Genomic DNA, 21,679 nt, shown 5'->3' on the forward strand with positions numbered 1-21,679 from the left:
TTATGACGAAAAGGTCATGTCAAGTACTGACCCAAGCACAAAGCAAACATGGTGAAGGGATGGGGAAGGGGATCATTATAAACAAGTTGGGATGGCTCGGCAGACCCTTGTCCTTTTAGGAGCAAAGTGCCCGGGCTTCGGTAGCAAAGGGCAGGTGCAGGCAGTCAAGTTACAGAGAGGTGTGTGTTGGCTCTTGGTGCCCGATTGGTCCACCCCCCGGGGCGGAACACGGGATGATCAAAGAAGGCCGAAGGACTTCTCCCAGAACTTGTTGCCAAGCTTGACAAGCCAAAGTAAATGAGTACAAAAAGATTATTAATTAGAACAAGGCAGCTAATGAGTTCATTTGGCGGGTCCTTCTAAGGCAAAAATAAAATAAAAGCACATGTGCATGGAGAAATAAAATGGCTACGGTCAGTAGGTAGGTAGGGAAAAAAAAAAAGTCAAGAGGAATGCTTCCGCAAAAGTGTGTGGAATCAAAAGGTAAACCCCCCGTGGCGTGTGTGTCGCCGATCGATCTCGATCAAGCTGTTAGCTGTTATGACGGAAGTGCTGGTCAATGTACCTACATCCCTGTCTGGTTCGGACTGTAAGCTAGGAGCTTTCCCCTCTATGGTTGTGCCTGGCGCGTCTGCGGGGCTCATTCCTTGTTCGGAACTCTACCCTCACCTTTTTTCTTTTTCTTTTCTTTTAGCGCGGTAGGTTCTAGCAGTACGTACCTTACTGTTAATAGGTATTTGTTAAGTGGAGTACAAAGGAGCAGCGGGAATAAGGCTCAACTTCTCTCACATGCGGCTGGACCCACTTTTGACCTGCCAGAGCCAAGGGGAACGGTTTGTGCTATCTGCCACTTGCTAAGAAAAATGATTTACTCCTAGGTGATCTCACGTTGACGACGCTTTGACAAAACCTCCAGAAAATGGCACGGAGCCGGTGTTGTTCATCGTATCGTATCGTATCGATCGTAATTACGCAAGCCTTGGGGGAATTCTTGAAGTTCCATGTTCATCCTGGCAAATGCTTCACCATTTCAGGCCCGTAAGACACACTATTAAGCCACCGGTTCAAATCAAGTCTTGATTCTTTGTACAGACCGGCTCTTTAACATGGCCCCCTTATTTTCATGCTGTCTGAGTTTGTTTTTTTATCGGGTGCATGTTGGTCAAAAAGGAGGGGAAAGAAAAGAATAATCGTAGACTGGTCGAGGGCTGGTTGGTCTGGAGCCTACGGCCCTTGCTTAAACAGCCGACTCTCGCATTAGATGCTTTTTCATGGTCCAATCTTCTTCGCGTGGGGTGAGTTTTGCTTCACTTTGGGTTTGCACCAAGCAAACAATCCCCTCCACCGTTTTTGGGGTCGAGCGATAGTTATCCTTTTTTTCCCCCTGAGTGCAGAAAAAGCCTAATTGGCTGACTAACATAGTCTCACGATACTCTGATTCTACTAAGTAGGTAATAATAAGTAGTTACTCCATAAAGTAGATACTGGTAGTAGGTTTCGTAGTTAGGCAGTTACCCGTGCAAACAAACAATCAATTCGAGTCAGCCTGTGGCTGTAAAGCCCGGCGTTACATCGGTAAGTGAAGGGTCTAAAATTCATTCCAATGTCAACAAAGTTGGGCTGCGAGACAATTTTTATCCCTATTGAGTTAAATTCTCTGGATAAGTTAGGTACCTAGGGATGCTGTATGCCTACTACGGCAAAAAGTTTGTGGACAAGACGAGGTGTGCGGCATATGGAAACTTCGCTTCGGCGGGATAACTTCGCTCTTAGCACCCACAAGCAAGTCTCCCGGCCAGGTCTAGACTGGCTTTCTTCCTTGGCTAGTTCGGTGCCATCCGGTGTGGAAAGCAAATCGGATCCGAACAGGTTGCCTGCCCGCGTATGTTGTGATGGGTTTCCCGTTTACCGGTGTGGCTTGAATTGAGGGGCATCTCCAATCAGCGGTTGCATTAGCTTCACCGCGGAGCCCACCTGCCTTGCTACCATTTTTCTTTTCTTTTTCCCCATGTACTCCATGCTTGGTACAGGCTGACAAGCTGCATACCTAGGCTGTGCACCCACAGCAACTGGTCTCGTGGGCATCGACAAGCCACAAATGGGAGCGTTATGGATAGAGAAAATTGTTGTATTGCTTGGACAACATGGTACAGAGAGGCATTTCTTTCAACCAAATGCAGGTCAGTCGTCGGGCAGGTTTTGCCTTGGTCTTTGGTTCAGCCCTTTGTGTGAATTGAAAAAAAATTGTGGGCATCGCTTGCCGTATGCGTATAGTACTCTACATATGTAGGTGGTATTAGGTGTAACCTATCCAAACACTCAGCTGGGCGCAGCAAACTTCAAGGTCGGCTGGTGAATGACTGCAAAAAGCACTTCTCAAACGATCACCCTTAATGGAGCCCCAGTCGGGTAAACAATGCGATCTGGGGCAGGCTTGCGGCACATCAAACGTCACAATGGCATCACAGTTGCTACGACGCCACAATTACCTCGTGGTAAAATTTTATCAAGTCCCGCACTTTTACAGTAGATGTGTTGACTATCTGTGACTGCTCAAACGGTGATATGGGGGTGCACTTGGCAACCAGACAAGGTCCGCATTTCACAGGCCAGAAGCTCAGTACTATCCGGAGCAAACTTTCCGGCAAGAGCTTTTCTGCTTGGCAGATCAATTGAAAATCGCGATGCCAAAGGTTGAGTTGCACTCCAGTAAAGTCCCACCCAGCCGCATCCCGAATTGCCAAGCAGGCTTGACAGGCAAGCCTGTCATCTTGACAGCCAATCATCAAAGCACTCACTGGCTGAGGTCACCAGCCACAAGGCCGTGCGCTGGGATTCGCTCCCGGCTTCCCTACAACGTCATACCGTGGGGGAGGGAGCCACTATTATTTTAGGTGCCATTTCTGGAGAAAGGAAAGAATTCGTTGAGAAGGAAAGAAAGAAAAAAAAAAAAAACATCTAGTAACGGCTCGACGGCTCAACGCTACAATCGCAATCACGATCGATCAAGGGAGGCGAGGATGGATTCTGATTACTACAGCATTACTTTTCTTACTACGGGGTCCGTCCAATGGAAACCAGACCAAGAAGGCCCAAGAAGACGGGCTACCCACCCTAGGGATCCAGGGCAAAGGCATGCATGCTGATAGATGCACGGCACAGTGAAAGGCGGGGTCGGACAATCCCTATAATCCCATGTTGTCAACTATGGTGTAAGGATGAGAAATTTCACAAAACACCATACCCTGCCCTATCCGCAAATAACATAAATTAAACATTTCGTCATAACCCCCCTCCCTGCCGGGCGCATCTCTAAACAGACGTAATTTTGCAAGAAAAAGGGGAGACAAAGGAAAAGAACACCAAAGAAAACTGTACAGCCAAGCAAAACGCAAAACTACCTAGAGACTTCCAACCGCAAGTTTCAACCCCCCCCCCCCCCCCCCCCCCCCCCCCCCCCCCCCCAGTGAAACCAGACCGCATGAGAAACAGCGCTGATGGGCGCGAAACGAATGCATGACCACGTTTTGACGGCGCATAATTTTCGGTCCCAGTACGGCGGGATACTCAGATCGACGATCGATCACATAAAATGGGTTAAGGGAAAGAAAGAGGCAGTGCTTCTCCAAGTCTACTGTACTTAGCTTCATCATTTAGGGGAGATACTGTAGCTACTTTTGAAATGGGCGCGTATCCTTATCATGCTTGATGTCGGATGAGGACGGACTCAGCAATAAGGAATAAGGTACAGACAACAGACAACAGACAATGTACCTCAGTTTATTCAGGTTGTCATCTTAACGAAACCAAAACATCCCGGCGGACTCGATGGAATCTAGATGCGACCCCCGCTTCTAGACACACCCCAAGATATGGCAAGTCAAAATGTCAGAGGAATACTACCTTGTCGTTCTCAGGCAGTTGATAGGTGAGTATTGAAATATATTATTCGCCTTGTCGCCCCTCTAATGTATTGTGCTCGGAGTTTGGTTCATTGCCATAGTTAATAAGCAGAAAAGATGACTGACCCGAGGAATAAATAATTTCCTCAACCGAACATGGCAATTGAGTGACAAGTGAATGCAACCGAACGCGCGGTATTGCAGATCTCTCTTCATCGGAACTCAAAAACGATCGCAAATCATACCCGGCAGATTGTCGGCACGTCTCCTTTAGTTTATTTCTTTTTTTTTTTCCCCCATGAGGCTTTCCTCGCCCCCTTTGATATTTCAATTGGGGATCCTCCACACGGCCACAAGCTCCGGGGTGTCTTTTTCGTTTGCAAGTCTACCCGTACCTAATTCCCCGTCAGGCACCCGTGGCAGTGCGTCTCTCGCCACCGGTCGGAAATAGTGTGTGTATAAGAACATGCAAGCGAATGAACGCGTTCTTTTTATAAAAACCGATCTCGATCTCACTAACAAAAAGAGGAGCCTCAAGGGAAACAGATTCCCCAGTCGGACATGGCCGTTTCAATTTACAACCTACTGTAAGTTCGTTTCCTTTTTTTGTCCCCGTTTGCAGCGGTTTCTTTTTCCTAGACTTGACTCTCTCCAATGGCGGCAGAAAGATGAGCCATCATCGCGATTCTACCTGAACTAGTTCTAGTTTCTAGCTTGTTAGGTCTAGTCCACATGAGAACAAAAAAAAAACCTGGTTCGAAGCAGCAGAAAAAAATAGAACCACATGCATGCATGCCATCTGATGTTGCCTATTATTTCCCCCTCTCCTCTCTTCACCCTTGCTTCTGAATTTCCACACAGCACAAAGGGCCATCTCATTTTCCACCCAACCACATAACGCTATGCGTACTACTCACCAAAACACTGTAGCGCTGGTTTCAAAAGACCACCAACCCCCGGGCGGATTAATGCCCTGTGCCCCCCAACTGAGCTGAGCTGTCAAAAGATCTCACTGAAACTGGGGCCGCTAGCGCACGGTAAGCCTTTCGATCCCCTTATGAATCTTCGATTTGCAGATTTATATTTTGCTGGGCCCCTTGTGAAAGCGTTCGCCTCCTTTTTTTTTCTCTCTCAAAGGGTCTTTTTACTCCTCCCCCTCTCGCATTTATCTCTGTTTTCAGCCAGAAGAGACACAAAAGCCCGCCCACTCTACGGGGCAACTCAACAAAGCCCTCCCCCCTCCTACCTATTGATTGATCAGGATTTGTTTGGGCCGATACACCGAGACTACCGGTATTCCCATTCAATTAGATCGGATTAAATGCCTTTTTGTCTTCTCTCGATCGTATTCTGCAAACACACCGCTTCTGTTTTGTTTTAAAATCCCTTCAACTTGGAAGAGAGCCCACTGTTTTTTTTAATTGTTGGTGAGACGACCTTGCTGCATCTGATAGTCGTGGTAGAGTCTAGAACCAGATAGAACAAAATGGATACCATGATTTAGAAGATAACACGGGGAAATTGCTCATATGCTCTTTACTGGCATGCCGGATTCGACTACTTTATAGGCTGTTTGGTTGCCGAGTTTTTTGCCAAGTTGAAGTTTTTTTTTTTTTTTTGTTTTTGCATCAGGAGGCTTTTGAGGCTTGAGGTAATTTGTGAACGACCATGCCAGCTTGATTTCAATAGCCTGCAGCTAGGGTCAAACTGTGCCTCATCCGTAGTAAGACTTCTTGGTACACCTTTTTTTCTATCCTGCCAATATCCCCCCCCCTTCAACCATGCGTGTAAACTTTGATGGTTTTAGATTCCATTCGGTTATTGCCGAGCATATCACCCCGTCTTTGGGACAAGCAACGGTCCGATCCCACCCCACGTTGTACCATTTCTGTAAATAGGGGTGGGTTGCTGAGTTTAAACGTGTTTTCTTTTCGTGTGCCTGACTGTCTATAGGATAATCACCCCATGGGAGGGTATTATTTGTAGCTTGCAGCTGCCAAGCCTGGCCCAACATCGCGAGGATTTGCTGTACGAAAGCTAGGTAGCTATGAGCTTTCCAACCGCTTTTGATTTTCTCCTAGTGCTCTAGTCATAGTCCGGGGAAACTAGCTGCCAAGCTTGCACCGCCCACCTCTATTTTAGCAAGGCGTCTAGCTCAAAGAGAAAACAGAAAAGACACAACACCTGCCAAGGCTGTAAGGCTGTGACGGCGCGAGGCGCCATGACATCACCTGGGGACGACGGACGCCATGACGGACGTCGCGTTCGCTAGGGGGGGTGGTTCATCCTTATTCTTTTTTCCCATCGAAGCTAAAAGTATTTTCGGGAACAGATGCGGTAGGGGAAAATAAAGAATTAGGGCGTTTATGCGAAATTCATGCATCAAAGCGCGATCTGGACGTACATCGCGGCAGAACGATCGTAGAATCACGGTCTTCACCGACACGAAAAAATAAAGCCAGCCCATTGCACGCGCGTGCAGGGACGTGGCATGGCAGCCGCGGGCCGGATTGTCTGTTTCGCCCAGAAAGGGGTTATACCCGCTGGGGTTCATTGATGATGAACCGACAGATAGAGAACAAAACTGGCTACCCGGTTTTACGTTCCGATCTGGCGTGCTTGGCTTGATATTTTGGTTTCCCAGATCGCCGATCTGCGATCACCGACTGCTGGGCTACGCTGTCTTTCATCGTTCTAATTTCATTGCAAATATCTTGTCTCTAGTTCATTCACAGGAAGGAATTGGTTCAGTAATCGAACATGGAAAACATGTCAGGGACGGGAAGGGCAGAACCGAGAGAAATTGCAGCGTCTGTATCGCCGCATCTAAGGGGCATGATGAGTTAGGTCGGTTGCAGGTTATACCCAAAAAAATTCTTTGCATTAGCAATTAGCCAGGTTAGCTGCCACAGATCAAGTATACCGGATCGTGAAGCTGGGCTCGAGCTCCATGACATGCCAATCCTCTTCCTTATTCCAGTCACCAAACAGCCGCAAGGCAGCCACGGCGATCTTGTACTTGCCCTCGGGCGCCGTGGCGCCGTCCGCCATAAGGCCTTCAAACGTCCGCCACGTCGAGCCGCGCGGGATAAGCTCGTAGGGGGCGCCGTAAATCTCCGTTGGAAGGGTTTTGAGGCCGTGCCAATCCTCAGTCTGAATGGCGCCGCCATGCTCAAGCGGCACGACGCGGAACTCCATTCTCCTGGTGCCCAGTCCATGGGAAACGCGGGCCTGTGGGAACCCGATGCTGTCGTTTGCTACAGGGGGGATGGCAGGCCGCGGAATGCGGAAGACGGTGTCGTTGTTGATCGGATACGGGAAGCGGTTGGTAGTGGTGGCGATGTACGATCTGGGAATGTTCAGGTCGTTTAATCCCTCAGCGATGATTGGGGCCTTGCGCAGCGCGGCTCCTGCCAGGCCCTGGTACTGCAGAACAAGGGCGTCACCGTTGGTGCCGTTAAGGGTGATGAAACCGCTATAGAAGGGCTGACGGGATAGGTCGATGTTTGCTGTCGGAGGCGTGGCCTTGACAGTAATGGAGACTGAACGGCCGGCGGGGACTCTGACAACTTTTTTGGAAAAGGAGAGCTCAGCTACGGCGGCGGCGGGGGCAAGTTCGACGGGGAAGGCCTGTGGGTAACCAGGGTCATGATTGTCGAGAGCGTAGACGGTCGCGGCAGGGCGGTGGCCAAGCTCATACGTCGCTTCTCTCTTGCCCGTGTTTTTGAGTGAGAAGGTGACATCCTTATAGTGTTCCGTGTCATTGAAGGAGATGAAGGCGGTGCTGAGAAGACCTTTTGCCTCCGACGCATCAAACACTTGGAGCAGACCGGCGCCGCCCTGGAGGACCGAGTGAAGACGGTTCTGCGGGTCTGCTTTCTGGCCGTCGTGGTGCACGAGTTGCTTCGAGGTACTAGCAAGTAACGACCGGAGCGCCCCTGAATCCTTGACCTTCCTCTTTTGCGCGATGAGAGCGAGAGCTCCGGCAGCAAACGGGCACGCCATTGAAGTTCCCGATGCGACTGCGTAGCTCCCGAGGGAAAGAGGATAGGTAGACACGATCTCGCCGCCTGGAGCAGCCACGTTGGGTGTAACGAATAGCTCCCAGTCCGGGCCCCAAGAGCTCCAATAAGAGGTATAGCCTCCTGTGGCTGTGTTAGGAGTATGCTCTGCCAGGCCGGGAGAGTGGACCGGCTCCAAGGTGGTAACGGTTATGTTTGATCCGGACTGCAGTGCGTTGACCCAAGCTTTCCCCTGAGTCTGGGTCGTTACACCGAAGTTGGCTTTGGGACCTGACAGGTATGATTGCTTGACAGGCCTATGTTTGTTTTATAATGTCAGCTGCAGTACTTCCGGAAAAAGGGAAAAAAAAGCAAAGAGGCTCTTGATGCACTTACCGATCGGTGCGCGCGTAAATAATAACATTCTTTGCACCCTTGTCAGCCATGTTATCGATCTGGGATTGGTGTCTGCAGGCACCAGTCTCAGCAACGAGATAAACAGTATTGGCAGACAGCGTAACACCTTCGGCAAGAGGCTGACATGCATCCACTGCAGCCCCCGACGTGTTCGTGAGGAGGCGAAGAGGAAGGCTGATGTTGCCGAGTGCTGGCTCACCAGCGATCCACGGGAACTTGGCCGGGTCTCCATCGTCGAGCTTGTACGTGCCGGCCAGGAACAGGAAAGTAAATTCAGTGTTGTCGGTCGAGGCAACAGAAGTAACACCACGACCGGCCGATGGGCTGCTGGGACGCCAGAGTCCTTGCTCTCCCGAGTTTCCGGCGGCAATGACAACAGGTACTCCGGCATCTACAATGCGAGAAACGGCCGAAGACCAGGCATCGTCAGCCCAGCCTCCCTCGATACCGGTGGACGAGCTGATAATGTCGGCCCCAGCCTCGTAAGCCATGTTGAAAGCCGAGATGAGCATCTCGTTGGTGCTGTAGCCGATGCAGTTGAGCGCTTTATAGGCGCCCAGTTCGGCGTCGGGAGCTACACCGACAAAGCCAAGCTCGCTAGGGTTCGCGCCCACGATGCCAGCCACGTGGGTGCCATGGCCTGCGCAGTCCATAGGGTCGTCGTCGGGAAATTTGCCGGGCTGGCTCATGTCATCGCCAATGATGTCGTAACCGAAAGAGACCTTGCATCCTTTACCAAAGCAGCCACCTAGGAGCGGATGCTTGTAGTCGACGCCGCTGTCGATCAGGGCGATCTTGATACCCTTGCCGGTGAAGCCCTCAGCATGCAGCCTGTCGACCTGGGTCTGCATGTGCAGGTTGTAAGTATTGTTGGCCTTGGACTGACGCTTCAGGACAGCTCCATCTTGGAGCACATCGAAAGAGCCTTTGGACCCGAAGCCTATCGAAGTGAACTTGTCATCTGGAAGCGTGACCTTGCGGACAGGCCAAATCTTCTTGACCTTGGAATGACCGGAAATCCTCTCGACAGCCCTCTCGACCTCTTCTTTGGAGTTGCCTTTGATGTCGAACGAAGCACCATTAAAAAGTTTGTACTTGAGATCCTTGCGTTTCACCGTGTCGATTGCGTTACCCTTAAGATCGGCGAGGAGGGAGTCGATGTTGTAGCCGTCTGCGAACTCCACAATGTAGGCATTGGGTATATCCTCGACAAGAGGAGTCGAAGCAGGCACGGTCGCACCCTTGGTCGGGTCCTGGGCAGCAGCAGTACTCAGGACCACCGAGAGCGTCAGGCTCACGAGGGACAGAAGAGGCGACCAAACAACCATGATGATGGTCGTCGAGTTGGTGGTGTACTAGGGTCAGGAACGAGTGACTGACCACGAGTTGCCATCCAACAAAAATTTGCTGCCGCCATGGTGCACACTGAAAAGCGGGATGGCAGTCATTTTATTCTCTTTTTTTTTTTTTTTCTTCTTTTTTTTCTTTCTTACCTACTTACCCCTTCAATTCATTCTCGTCGTCAGAGACAGCCCCCCGGTCAATTTTTAGGGAGTGTGGATCCTAAACCCAGTCGAACGCGAGATTAGATCGGCAAGAAAACGCCGTAAGGGTTCTTTGGGGAAAGCGACATGAAGGACGGGAAGGCAGGAAACGCACACCCGTGAGAGCGCCTCTTCCCAAAAAGGCAGGCATCGCAGGACGGGAAGTCGTGTTTATTTAGTCACATTGGCAAATGAAACCCTCCCAAGGCAAAGACAGTAGGGATCAGGACTTGATTCTTATCCAAGTCTTTCTGGTGCCAAGACTGAGGACAGGGTAAGGTGTGGCACTTTTGGTTGAAGAAGCACATTTTGCATGCATTTCATTCTGCATTACTTAAAAATCTCGTATAGTTTCTAGGGAATGGGGGTCAATAGGAATGCATTTCCCCTCGTATTGTTTCAAAGACCTTGTAGCGATCGAAAGATTGATAGCCGACTGAGCAAATATTCCACCAATTCAAAACAATCAGAATCTCCACTTGGAGAGGCGAATGGTTGCTGGGCATCGAGCAGCAGTGTTGTGTGTGTGTGTGTGGGAGCCTCGTCCGGGTAGCTAGGTAGGTACTTTTCATATTGGCATGAATTGGTGGAGCACCACCAAATATTGATCAAATTTTTAACTCTGATGTCTTAACCTATCAAGTGGGCAGCTTCAGTTGATGTGCGGTGAAGATTTCTTTTCATTGCATTTGTTTGTTTCTTTTTCCATTCCGGAAACCGGGACGTGATCGATCTATAACTTTCAAGTCAACGCCAGTATCACAAAAGAAAATAAAGAGTTTAACCAACAACCCCCATCTTCATTCGATCGATATACATCTCCTTCCTAAATTCCCGCCCTTTTCATGTACCAATCAGCATTTCGATAAGGCTATAGCCAAGTGGTCCCTGGCTACTTAGACCACCACCTCCTGGCCAACGGCTTCGATGCCCCTGACCAGCCCCTCCACAGTGCCCTTCAACGTCTGACAGTTTACTACAACCCTGAAGAAGCTGCCGTGCTCGCCGGGAGCGTAATCGACCATGAATCCTCTGTTGATCAACAGCTTCGCCATCGCCCTCGTCCGCCGCGTGTTCTCTGCCGCGCCGACCGATGCCGCACCGACCCCTCCGGGCGTGTAGTAGAAGCACACCTGCAGGCACGGCGGCGGGTTGGTCGAAAGCAGCTCAAGGTCCGGGTGGCGCTCGACCAGCGTGGCCAGGTGCGTCGCCACCTCGAACGCCCCGTCGACCTGGCGCTCAAGCCCCGCGGCGCCGTGATATATCCACGACAGCGCCAGCTTGAGGCTGTCGCCCCTGCGCCCGCACTGCAGCGTCAGGTCGGCGAGGTCCCAGAACTCGGCCGGCTTGTCCGGGTCTTGCCCGTCGCCGCAGGCACCGTTGTGGAAGAGGTAGCCCGCGGGGAGCGTGTTTGCCCGGTGGAACACACGCATGTCGGGCCCCAGGAGGAACGAGCAGGTGACTGGTACGTTCAGCATCTTGTGCGGGTTGACCGTAATGGAGTCGGCTAGATGCACTCCGGCGAGCTTGTCCCGCCTCTGCCGGGCTGAAAAGGCTACGGACCCGCCCCAGCTGCCGTCTACGTGCATCCACAAGCCGAACTCCTTGCAGATTGCCGAGATCTCCTCGAACGGGTCAAAGGATCCCAGGACGGTGGTTCCGGCGGTGGCGTTGACATACAGCGGGGTTTTCCCCTCGGACTTGGCCTTGGTGATCTCATCTCGCAGCGCTGAGGGTATCATACGCCCTTGCTCGTCGACTGCGACGGCTGCAACGTTTGACGACCCCATCCCGCACGCCTGGGCTGCCTTCTCGACCGAATAGTGGCCGTGTGCGCTTGTGAACAGTACAAACCTATGGTTGCCGTTGCCCTGAACCTTGCTGTCTGGGAACAGCGTGTTCCGTGCAATGATAATCGAGGTCATGTTTGAGGCGCTCCCGCCAGAGATTGTCACACCACCGACGTTGGGTCCGTTGAGCCCAAAGAGCGCTGCAAAGGTACGCGCCGTGGTTTTTTCAATGATAGTAAGCGCAGGCGAGACTTGGAATACATGGAGCTAGTCGAAGAGTAAGGTAAGCACATGATATTGCTCAATCTAAGATTGTGAGCTGTGGGGACACTTACATTGGTGTTGAGAACTGACAAGAGCAGTTCGGAGACCACACCAACCTGTCAAGATAATTATCAGTCAATTTGACAGCTATCAATAGGGGCGGAAGCTCTTGGGAGGGGCCTGCAGCTCACGGCATTGGTACTGGCATATAGCTTGTCCAGGAAGCCCTGATCCCAAGTGTTAACGCTGTACCTCAGGATCTGATGGATTATGTCCAGCAGGCCTTCCCTTCCATGCCCCTCCTTCTCCGGAAGTGAGAATGCAAGGCGTGATACGAGGTCTTTGGGCTCAAGTGACTCCACTAGTGAGTTTCGCGCAGAGCCCGTGGCCACTAAGGCGGCTCCGCCATCGACCTTTAACGCGGCAGCTTCATCGGCGGCCCTGATGAATGGTACTATCAGTGACTTGACAGCATCAATGAGCTATCGAGTGTGAGTTATCCATGTTAGCCAGATGGGCTTTTTTGAAGCAAGCCTTGATGGTTTACGACCGGAATTTGTTAATGAAAGCAAGGATGGAGTAGTAGTCTTGGGTAGATGGGTGGCTGCTTAGTGGTCTTCTACCCCTGGACCCATCTACAAATCCGAAGCCCAGACGGCAATATCTGTATGCAATTCTCTTGTCCGGGGGCTTTTGACCGTCCCAATTAGTCGGACTGAGTGAGACATACTTACTGTAGCAACCTCTTCAGCCCTGTTGACGACGGGAAGAACCTTTTGCGTCATGATTACACAGCACAAGTATCGATTCGCATGCGCAAAGCAAATATAACCCTTTGTGACTAAATCAGTCTATCGGCGATCGTTGGCGACCAATATAAAACCCCCAAATTCTAAAGGATAAAATCTATGTAACAAAGCATAAAAAGGCCAGATAGAATAAGAAGTGACGTGAGAAAAGAAAGAAAAAAACACGAATATGACAGAAAAAAACTCGCGTTGGCATGGATTAGATCTAGTGCAGACCCAGAAAACTTTTTTTTTCCGTCGTGTCCCCGCGGATTCAAAAAATGGATTGCGTGCTGCAGAGGCGACAGATCCATTCCAATTGAAATCATCCGATCGCTCCGGTCTAGGATTCGGTCTCCTAGGGATGGATGCCTTCCTGTGTGCCAGGACGGCGGCAGCGACACTTACTGATCTGGCCAGGAGCCGCCGTCGCTGGCTCGCCGACGATTGAGGAGTAAGTAATATATCAGCTTGACATACTTACTAGACATGGGCTGCAATATTTGAAAGATTTTCAGTGTCGAACGTTGGGTTATTATCAGTTCAAATATCGATAGAATTTTGGCGATGGCGCACTACTTGAGTCACGCAATTCTAGTCTTAATTTCCCGTCAGGCAACGCCGGTTTCGCATGCATGCAATGTGCAGTCGTTGATTTAGGGGGCTGCCGCGCAATGCAACGTTATTCGGTCCAAGTACCCGCCCGTACTCTATTTGAGTGCTCGGAAGTAAATGAGTGATGATTAGGTGTACAAATTGCACTATGCGAATCCACTAAAACAGAACTCTGTATAGGAACATCCATCCACGGGCGCGACAGCCGAGTACACAGGGCAAGGTGGAGGACGGTTGGTCTGTTTGTTGGTCGATGCGCGCCTTACTTCGTAAAAATTTGGCTTGGACAAGGTACGTACCGCATCTGATCGAAAAGACGTTGGGACAAAACTAACAATCCAGGCCATAAACACCACCACCTACCTGCATACCTACTGCAAATGTTAATCGGCCAATTTCTTCAACAAACCCAATATAATTCTGCACCCTGACACATTGCCATATTTTCGTTTCCTACAGTAGTCTGGACGCCCTTGATGTAGAATGGACAAAATACGCACGCTGTATTACCGTACGCCATAAATAACAAACTTGGACGTCAGCGGCTTGGCTGATGAAATTGAAGCTACTTTATTACGTAGTATGTCTGTAACATATCTCATTTCCCCCCTCAGTATGGGTTGGTCTCAGTGGCCTGCCTCAATTGGGGGTAGTTTTTCTTTCTGCAATTAAACAGAAATAAAAATAAAAGTACAAACTGCGTGTGCTGTAAGCCTGTGGTTCTTGTTGCTTGGACTGACAAATGCAATCTGCCTCAATTGATTTCTTTTGATTTCATTTCTTCTCTCTCGCTTTGTGTGTGTGTGTGTGTTGTGTGATTGATTCATGGGAGACCCTAGCAGATAAAAATATAAGACAGCCTCTATAGGTGGTCAACGAACGAGCATTCCTATCTCCGGGCAAGGTTCCGAAATTCGAATGAGTCCGTACTCGGCCAATGTGAATGCTCACCAATTAATAAGTTGTTCTGGTGCGAAACATGTAGCTAAGATGATTTAAATATTGAATGCTTTTTTTTTTTTTTTTTTTTTTTTTTGCGCCGGGTCAAAAATGGGCTCCATCCTAAGAAAGCACCGTGGTAGGCATCTCCCTTGTTGAGCGACCGACGAGGGGTGAATTGATGCATGAGGAGCTAAGCTGGATGCAGCTTGGGCGTCTACGGTAGGTGCAGACGTTGAATGTGTCCAGACCATGGTTTGTCAAGTTCGGTCATGAGTCACGAATGTGAGAAAAAGAAGTAAAAATAAGGTACCTTACCTACTATAGTAGATATTTACTTTATCTAGTCTGCTAAAGTCAACGGCAGGATCTTGATCCAATTACTGCTATATTGCAATCAGATGGAAAAGTAACATATGTAGGGGGTCAAAATTCCCGGTTGGTTGATCCCCCTGCCTGGTGTCAAAACTCGATAGGCACCCATTAAAAAAGCTTCCATTCTCAGCACATCCCAACCCCTGCCACTAAGTGAGGTTTCCGACATCCACTTCAATTCTCAGCCCGCCCTGGAATACCCCCAGAAACAGCTGGATACCCCCTGTTCCGTACTGAGTTCCGAGATTCCATAGTCTCCCTCGTTGCCCACATAGGCGGACCTTGAAAATCGTTTATGACGCCCGAGTTACATTTTCAACCAAGTCATTCTGATATTTGAACCCACACACACACGGCACCAGGCCTATCTTCCGAGTTTCTAGATCAGACCTGTGGACGTCAGTCGACCAACCAATCAAGCAATCCATTACCGATACCGATATTTTGCCGTTAGGTCCTTTTTTTTTTTTTAACTACTCGGTAGTAATTGTCATATCTTTGGAGACCAGGGAATCAACCTAGCTTGATGGGCTGTTCTGTCACTTTGATTTGCCGCGAATCCGACACCACTGACGGCTAGCTTAGCGAACAACCCCGCCCCGTCTACGTACTTGGGCTTTTAGCCTCCCCAATAAATAAACTTGTTCTTGCGCGTGTGCCTGCCCAACGGCGCGGCCTTTGACCCTAAAAGCTGCACGGACAGGCACCAAAACCCGACAACGAGGGGAAGGGGTAAGGAATAGAGAGGGAAAAAAAATCGGCAGCTGGTTGATATTAATAGCTCGGCGCATTCATCAAATCCCGAAGCCAAGGAAAAGCAATTGGGAATCTACAACGTAGACACTATCCCACAGCGCAACTTCTCCAACTTGACACCAAATATAGCAACCATCACGATCAAAACATCCAAACTGCGCGAACACGATAAGCCTCCGCACTATTAAGCACACCATCATCGGACGACGCGTCTTTTGCCCATTATTTTTCGCCCCGAAGTCGAGGCGCATACGCATATCGGGGTGATCGAATATTGAAACCAGAGCAACACACTTGGCCCTAGCAGAAAGAAGGCATATACCGACGTGAAATTCTTTGCCATAACAATCCAGCAAGACCCTATCTACGCGTGGTCTTCATCTCTCCCAAACGCCTTCTTTTGAAACTCCCGAGTGCGAACCGATCGACGAGGAGCACGAACAGGAGGCGTAGGACGGGCACGCGAAGACGTACGGTCGGGGCAACGTAGCGGCTCACTTGCAGGAGGAAGACGGTAGAAAAAAGGAGAAGAAAAAAAAAAAAAACACCCACACCCAAAACAACAACCCTCCTCGCAAGATGCCCCGACAACGAAATCCACGCTCCATGTCATCCACCGACCAGCCCCCGATTCCGATATCAATAACCATATGCGGCGACGGCGGCTGCGGCAAATCATCGATAACGCTGCGTCTAGTCCGCTCCCAATGGACCTCGGAATATGACCCCACGATAGAGGACAGCTACAGCGTGACGCGCCGCATAGACGGCGTCACGTACCACCTGTCCCTCACGGACACGGCGGGACAGGAGGAGTACCGCGGCATGTGGGCAAGCAGCAACCTTGGCGCCGATGCCTTCCTCATGGTCTACGACATCACATCCGTCGACTCGCTCGATGCGCTCGGCTACTTTAACGACCTGATCGACATGGAGGCCGAGACGAGGATAGACAACGCCGCGCGGGCCGCCCGCGCCGGCGTCAGCCCCAGCAGCCTGGCCTACGACGGCATCAGCTTACCCGGCTCGCCAGGAGGCATGGGCATGAGCGGCGCCAAGACGGTGCCGCCGGTCAAGATCGTGGCGGGCAACAAGTGCGATCTGCAGGAGAGCAGGCAGGTGCCGGCGGCGCAGGGCCTCGAGTGGGCGCGCCGCCGCGGCTGCGGCTTCATGGAGACGTCGGCCCGGCTCGAGGTCAACATTGAGGAGACTTTTGCGCTCATCGTTCGCCGCGTTGTCGAGAGCCGCCGCCTGGCCGAGATGGGCGTCATGGATCACGACGGCGGCAGGATGGACAAGCGTGGCATGACGAAGCCCCTGAGCCCGCTGCCGTCGCGCGACACGGAGAAGTCGATAGCAGAGGAGCGGCATGGTCATCGGGGCCCCGGGGTTAGAGGCCCCAATATCAACGGCACCAGGATTGGGGCGCGCGGCAAGGGATTTTGGAGGATGTTGAGATGTTGGTGACCCAGGGGGGAACAACATGGGCGGGCTCCGAGAGACCCTCTGAGATGAGAATCACGACACATGGCTTTTCTATTTTATTTTTATTTTTCACCCGATCTTGGCGATCGGGTCACTTTGTCGCGTTTTTTTTTTTTTTTTGGCAAAAGGATATCCAGACTTCATAGTGCATATTTCGCACTCGTCGTCTCTACATGTGCAGCGAGCGTTCTTTGCTTGACGACTTTTTCTTTTCCCCGTTATGTTTTCAGCATGATTCATTTGCTGTGGTCTCTTGTCTCTTGTCTATTTTTTTTCTTGTCTTTTCATCTAATACTCCTATCTGATAAGATTCTCGGGACTATTACCACGTCGGGCGTTTTGGGGTTTGGGCTGAATTCTTTTTACTTTATTTATTCTCAAAGTCGGCATGGTCGGTATACACAAATGTACATGGAGCCAGAAGAGCAATACTTCACGTGTTTGTACGGCTGGGCGTTTTGTTCAGCATGGCGTCAATCAAAGTCTCTGGACATGATCAGTACCTACTATCGAGACGTTGGCAAGCTGTGATGGTGTGCAAATCAAATCTCATTGCTGGATTAGACTTTAGATGGCAACGTATAAAAATCCTAGACTTGTTCTATTTCGATCGCAGCACAGATTTCGTACGAGTCAAATTCACAAAAATACTCACCTATAACTGACCAAGCTACTTTCGTCAGAAATAACAGCTCTGTCTAGATGGTCTAGCCCATTAAACCGTGAACTCCACTACTCCCTAATGTCTGATAACCAAACCAGTAGAGAAAGAAAAGAAAAGAAAATAAAAACGAAATCGAAACCCAAATTACAGCGCGCCCATAAAATATCACAAACAGCTCCCAGCCCAGAACAAGCAGAACTTTGACAACAAAAATCGCCAGAGATACTCACGCAACAGTTGCCGCCGAGGGGTTCTCATCCGCCCAGTCCCTCCAGGCCTTGTAGGCGGTGTACTCCAAGCTGACCTTCCTGCCCTGGTACCTGACGACCTTGAGGTCGACGTCGCGCCATTTGTCCTTGCGGCCCATCCAGCCGGCCTTGCGCATGAGGCTGACGATGGTCTCCTCCTTGGTCCAGCCCTGCTCGGGGGCGACGTCTGGGAGGTAGGTTGCGCCGTAGCGGCGGCCGGCGTTGTAGAAGCTGATGCGCAGGCCGTGGGTTCCGAGGACCCAGTCGTCGGCGTCTTCGGCGTCCTCAAAGTCAGTCAGCAGCGTGACGGCGACCTCGAGCGAGGGCAGCTCGGCAGCCCGCACGGGGTCGAAGCGCGTGTCGTGAAGCGCCGACGTCAGCGCGTACGACGCCAAGCCCTCCTCGAGCGGCTGCGGCTCGAACGTGCCAATGCATCCGCGCAGCTGGGACCCGCGCCGCGGGTGCAGCGTGTTCAACGTCACAAACAGTGGGGATTCTTTCGGCGGCGCCGAGGCGGCCGAGGACGAGGTCAGCGAGAGCTCGCTGGGGCCGGCGGGCGTGGTGGCCGCCGTGTCCACGGCCAGAGACGTGGTGCTGCTGGCGGCCGAGGAACCCGAAGAGTGGTCTGCGGAGAGATCCGCGACGCGGCGCACAGCGGGGGGCTGCTTGGTTGCGGCGGTGTTGGAGGCGGCCAGGTATGCGGCCCACGACTTTTCGACCTTGGCGAGCGGGAGGGGTTCGCGGTCTTCAAAGTGCGCCGTGAGAGCCTCGAAGCAAAAAACACAGTGTTCGGTGGTTGCCATGGCTTCTGGTTTGGGGCTGGGAGCGGGTCGCTGTGGTAGTTTTACGGCAAAGTGAGTGCACTCTCGCGGTGACTGAGCTAGTTGTGTGAATGAGTGAAAGTGAGACGGGTGTGGCCGGGGGCAGGGCGGGGCGCGAGAGAAACAAAGGAAAATAAAGATTCAAAATGGCTGACGTCGGTGCTGATCAGGGAAGAGATGGGCAGGTGGCTTGGATGGATTGCAGAAGCTGGGCTGCGGAGTGATGAGAGAGCTTCGATGGTGTTTGATAACGTAAACGGGCTTGACGCAGGTTGGAAGGTGGGGTTGGAGCTTGCTTAGCTGAGGTGACTGTTCATCCTAAAGCATGAGGAAAATGAGGGGAAGGTTGCAGCTTGCGAATTACTTGTTGGTTGGTTGGTGTTGAGATGCGAGCCAACTTGCAAGCTTGAAATTGAATTTCAAGTCCACCTTCCATCAAAGCACTGGCTTTGACAGCGTTGTATCAAATGCCATCGTGAGGGCCCTTGAGGTTTGTCGTTTGCGTGGTGTTGGTTGATGGTAGCAAAACGCTTGGCGAATCGATCTTTGTGACAGCAGCTGCTCAACACCTCACCATGGAAGCAAGAAATCGATCGGCAAGTCATGAGAAAGCAAAGCTGGGATTGTTTCAGAACAGTGCAAGTCGTTGGTCAAAAAAGTCAGCCGAAGCTAAAGGTGTGAAATGAGCTAAGCTCTTTCAAGGCGGTGAGCCGTACTCATGGGTTCTAGATAGAGCTAATTAACCAACCTAGTTATCTATAGAATTCAGTTGAGAGGATTGAACACCGGGTAGACACAAAACACCTTATACAGACTCATGACAAACGACAATTTGGGCGAGTTCGTATATGAAATAAGACCAGGTTATCTAAGTCCATCATTGTAACGCTTCAAACCCCACCGATCTCGGCACTCAACTGCCATCCCACTCTGCCGGCGGTACATCCTGACCAAATGTGTTGCTACTAGTACTATATAGGCTAAGATCGACCAATGACAATCAAGCCCTTTGTTAATCAAGAGACGCACGATGAGATTTCAATCTGATCTACTGTAATGAGGGCGAGCCAAAGAGAATAATAGATTTTCTTTTGATATTTCCACCCAGGGTCATCTACCTATCAAAGCTCTCACGGCTATTTCAACTCCCAGATTACACCCGTACTGATTATCCCGGCCATTGATGATAAAATTCCCATAAATGGTGCCTTGGGATACCGCCCATCCCGATCCCAAAATGGCAACCGGATCTTGATGCAATGCCGACCAAGAGTGCCGGCTTCAATATTCACGGAGGAACCGTACCCTGAGCCCATGAAGGATGATTGAATATCAAGGAAAACCCATCTCGAGGCCAAGACTGTGATAAATAGGACGGGCATGTCCCCTTGACAAATGGAGTTCAACCCAAGGCAGGTCCCCAACTGCCACCAGCCAGCAACTGCGTCCGTCTGTCCATATTTGTATCAGCAATGGCTTCCATCATGCGCATACTCGCCGCCGCCGCCGCTATTGCAGGCAGCGCAACCGCCTCCCCCAACGCCAAGCTCGAATCTCGCCAGGCGCCATTCACCCCACGCCCAGGCTACTTCCCCGCGACGGGCGACGACACCATATCCGGCGGCATATTCTGCATCCCGCTCAACGAGCTCGGCAGTGCCGTGGCCAACCTCAACCTCCCCGGCGGCGTAGGCACCGAGGTACCCCGAGCCGGCGCCCCAGGCCCCGCCAACGGCCCATACCCGGCCAAGGTGGTTACGGACCCCTCGCTTCCTGGCCACACGCTGTACGTGCTGTCGACGCCGCCGCCCGCCAACGTTTCGGTGCCCTTCATCGCGTGGGGCAACGGCGGCTGCGCCATGGACGGCGGCGCTACGTACCGCAGCATGCTTCTCATGATTGCGAGCCACGGCTACGTCATATCGGCTGACGGACCGGTTGCGCAGCAACGCCAGAGCCTCGTCAGCGACCTGCGGGCGTCGGTGGACTGGGCGCTCAAAGGGGGAGCAGACAAGTATGCCAAGATCGATCGGGACAAGATCATCACGGCCGGGCACAGCTGCGGCGGCCTGTCGGCCATGTCGACGGCGTATCACGACCCGCGCATCCACCGGGTCATGTTGTTCAACATTGCCATCTTTCAGGACAATAGGAGATACCTCCTGCAGGAGATCAAAGTCCCCGTCGCGTGGTTCATTGGAGGTCCAAAGGATATGGGCCATCCTGGGGTTAGTGTCATTTTGTTTTCTTTTCTTTTTCGTTTCCATTCTCTGACTCTCACATCCAAGACTGAGCAAGATGAAAAGCTGACTTGTCCCCCTTGGATTGTTGCAGTCCGAGAAAGACTACAAACTACTCAACGCAGGCTTGCCGGCATACAAGGCCAACCTCGACACTGGTCACGGTGGCACTTATGTGGCCACCAATGGTGGTAAATTTGGCAAGGCAGCCATCAACTATCTTCAGTGGCAGATGCGTGGCGACGAAAAGGCCAGGGCGATACTTCTTGACCCTGCCTCTGAAGGAAGCCTTGTCAAGGACAATTGGAGTGTCGAGTACAAGAACTGGGATTGAATAAATGGTGGGAAGGATAACTGCGAGTCGAGGTGGTGTGTCTTTACTAATAAAAATGGCCATCAACGTCCAAAGTTAGTCATATAGGGCTGATTGTAAGGAGATCGAAACAGAAATAGTAGTATTGTTTAGTGTGGTACATGTTCAATGGATGATGCCAGCACTTGCAACACGACTCAAAGGTTCTTCGTCGTATCAATCTATTTCTAACAAGCTTTTAAAGATTGTTATGCTTCATCCGCCCTCGTTCGTCCCAAGGGTAGTCTCAATGCTCAGACTAGACCCCCCTGCGTTGCAGGGTGGACCGGACGCTCCATGTACCTTTCAGCCACACGGCTTTTCGACCAATCAAATTGGCCGAAAAGATCGCGCCCGTTCTAGTTTGAGGACTAGTCTCAATGCTCAGACTAGACCCCCCTGCGTTGCAGGGTGGACCGGGCGCTCCATGTACCTTTTAGCCACACGGCTTTTCGGCCAATCAAATTGGCCAAAAAGA

General features: G+C 51.2%; 7 protein-coding genes across 7 annotated transcripts; 3 read left to right on the top strand and 4 right to left on the bottom strand.

Annotated features, from left to right (window-relative positions):
- Window positions 1-2,456: 2,456 nt before the first annotated feature.
- On the top strand, window positions 2,457-2,894 carry PgNI_07072 (uncharacterized protein; the record flags this gene model as incomplete). Its single annotated transcript, XM_031127089.1, has 2 exons — window positions 2,457-2,495; window positions 2,589-2,894. The coding sequence occupies 2 exons, from the start codon at window positions 2,457-2,459 to the stop codon at window positions 2,892-2,894; spliced, it is 345 nt and encodes a 114-aa protein (XP_030981079.1).
- A 2,425-nt stretch (window positions 2,895-5,319) lies between these two features.
- PgNI_07073 (uncharacterized protein) lies at window positions 5,320-5,645 on the bottom strand (the record flags this gene model as incomplete). The annotated part of the gene is made up of 2 exons (XM_031127090.1): window positions 5,320-5,368; window positions 5,464-5,645. Coding segments are annotated over 2 exons (231 nt in total), but the record flags the coding sequence as incomplete, so codon positions are not given.
- A 1,170-nt stretch (window positions 5,646-6,815) lies between these two features.
- PgNI_07074 (uncharacterized protein) lies at window positions 6,816-9,648 on the bottom strand (the record flags this gene model as incomplete). Its single annotated transcript, XM_031127091.1, has 2 exons — window positions 6,816-8,220; window positions 8,300-9,648. 2 exons carry the CDS (start codon window positions 9,646-9,648, stop codon window positions 6,816-6,818), a joined length of 2,754 nt encoding a protein of 917 aa, XP_030981077.1.
- Window positions 9,649-10,760: 1,112 nt separating this feature from the next.
- Window positions 10,761-13,270, bottom strand: PgNI_07075 (uncharacterized protein; the record flags this gene model as incomplete). The annotated part of the gene is made up of 4 exons (XM_031127092.1): window positions 12,653-13,270; window positions 12,110-12,400; window positions 11,990-12,034; window positions 10,761-11,921 (listed from the first exon to the last, which is right to left on the bottom strand). Exons 1-4 carry the CDS (start codon window positions 12,701-12,703, stop codon window positions 10,761-10,763), a joined length of 1,548 nt encoding a protein of 515 aa, XP_030980571.1. The 5' UTR covers window positions 12,704-13,270.
- Window positions 13,271-15,970: 2,700 nt separating this feature from the next.
- Window positions 15,971-16,858, top strand: PgNI_07076 (uncharacterized protein; the record flags this gene model as incomplete). Its single annotated transcript, XM_031127093.1, has 1 exon — window positions 15,971-16,858. One exon carries the CDS (start codon window positions 15,971-15,973, stop codon window positions 16,856-16,858), a length of 888 nt encoding a protein of 295 aa, XP_030981478.1.
- A 908-nt stretch (window positions 16,859-17,766) lies between these two features.
- Window positions 17,767-18,591, bottom strand: PgNI_07077 (uncharacterized protein; the record flags this gene model as incomplete). Its single annotated transcript, XM_031127094.1, has 1 exon — window positions 17,767-18,591. One exon carries the CDS (start codon window positions 18,589-18,591, stop codon window positions 17,767-17,769), a length of 825 nt encoding a protein of 274 aa, XP_030981076.1.
- A 1,174-nt stretch (window positions 18,592-19,765) lies between these two features.
- Window positions 19,766-21,324, top strand: PgNI_07078 (uncharacterized protein). Its single transcript, XM_031127095.1, has 2 exons — window positions 19,766-20,837; window positions 20,944-21,324. Exons 1-2 carry the CDS (start codon window positions 20,082-20,084, stop codon window positions 21,181-21,183), a joined length of 996 nt encoding a protein of 331 aa, XP_030981081.1. The 5' UTR covers window positions 19,766-20,081; the 3' UTR covers window positions 21,184-21,324.
- The last annotated feature ends 355 nt before the right edge of the window (window positions 21,325-21,679 follow it).

Source organism: Pyricularia grisea (genome assembly GCF_004355905.1).
Source record: "Pyricularia grisea strain NI907 chromosome Unknown Pyricularia_grisea_NI907_Scaffold_4, whole genome shotgun sequence".
Classification (NCBI taxonomy): domain Eukaryota; kingdom Fungi; phylum Ascomycota; class Sordariomycetes; order Magnaporthales; family Pyriculariaceae; genus Pyricularia; species Pyricularia grisea.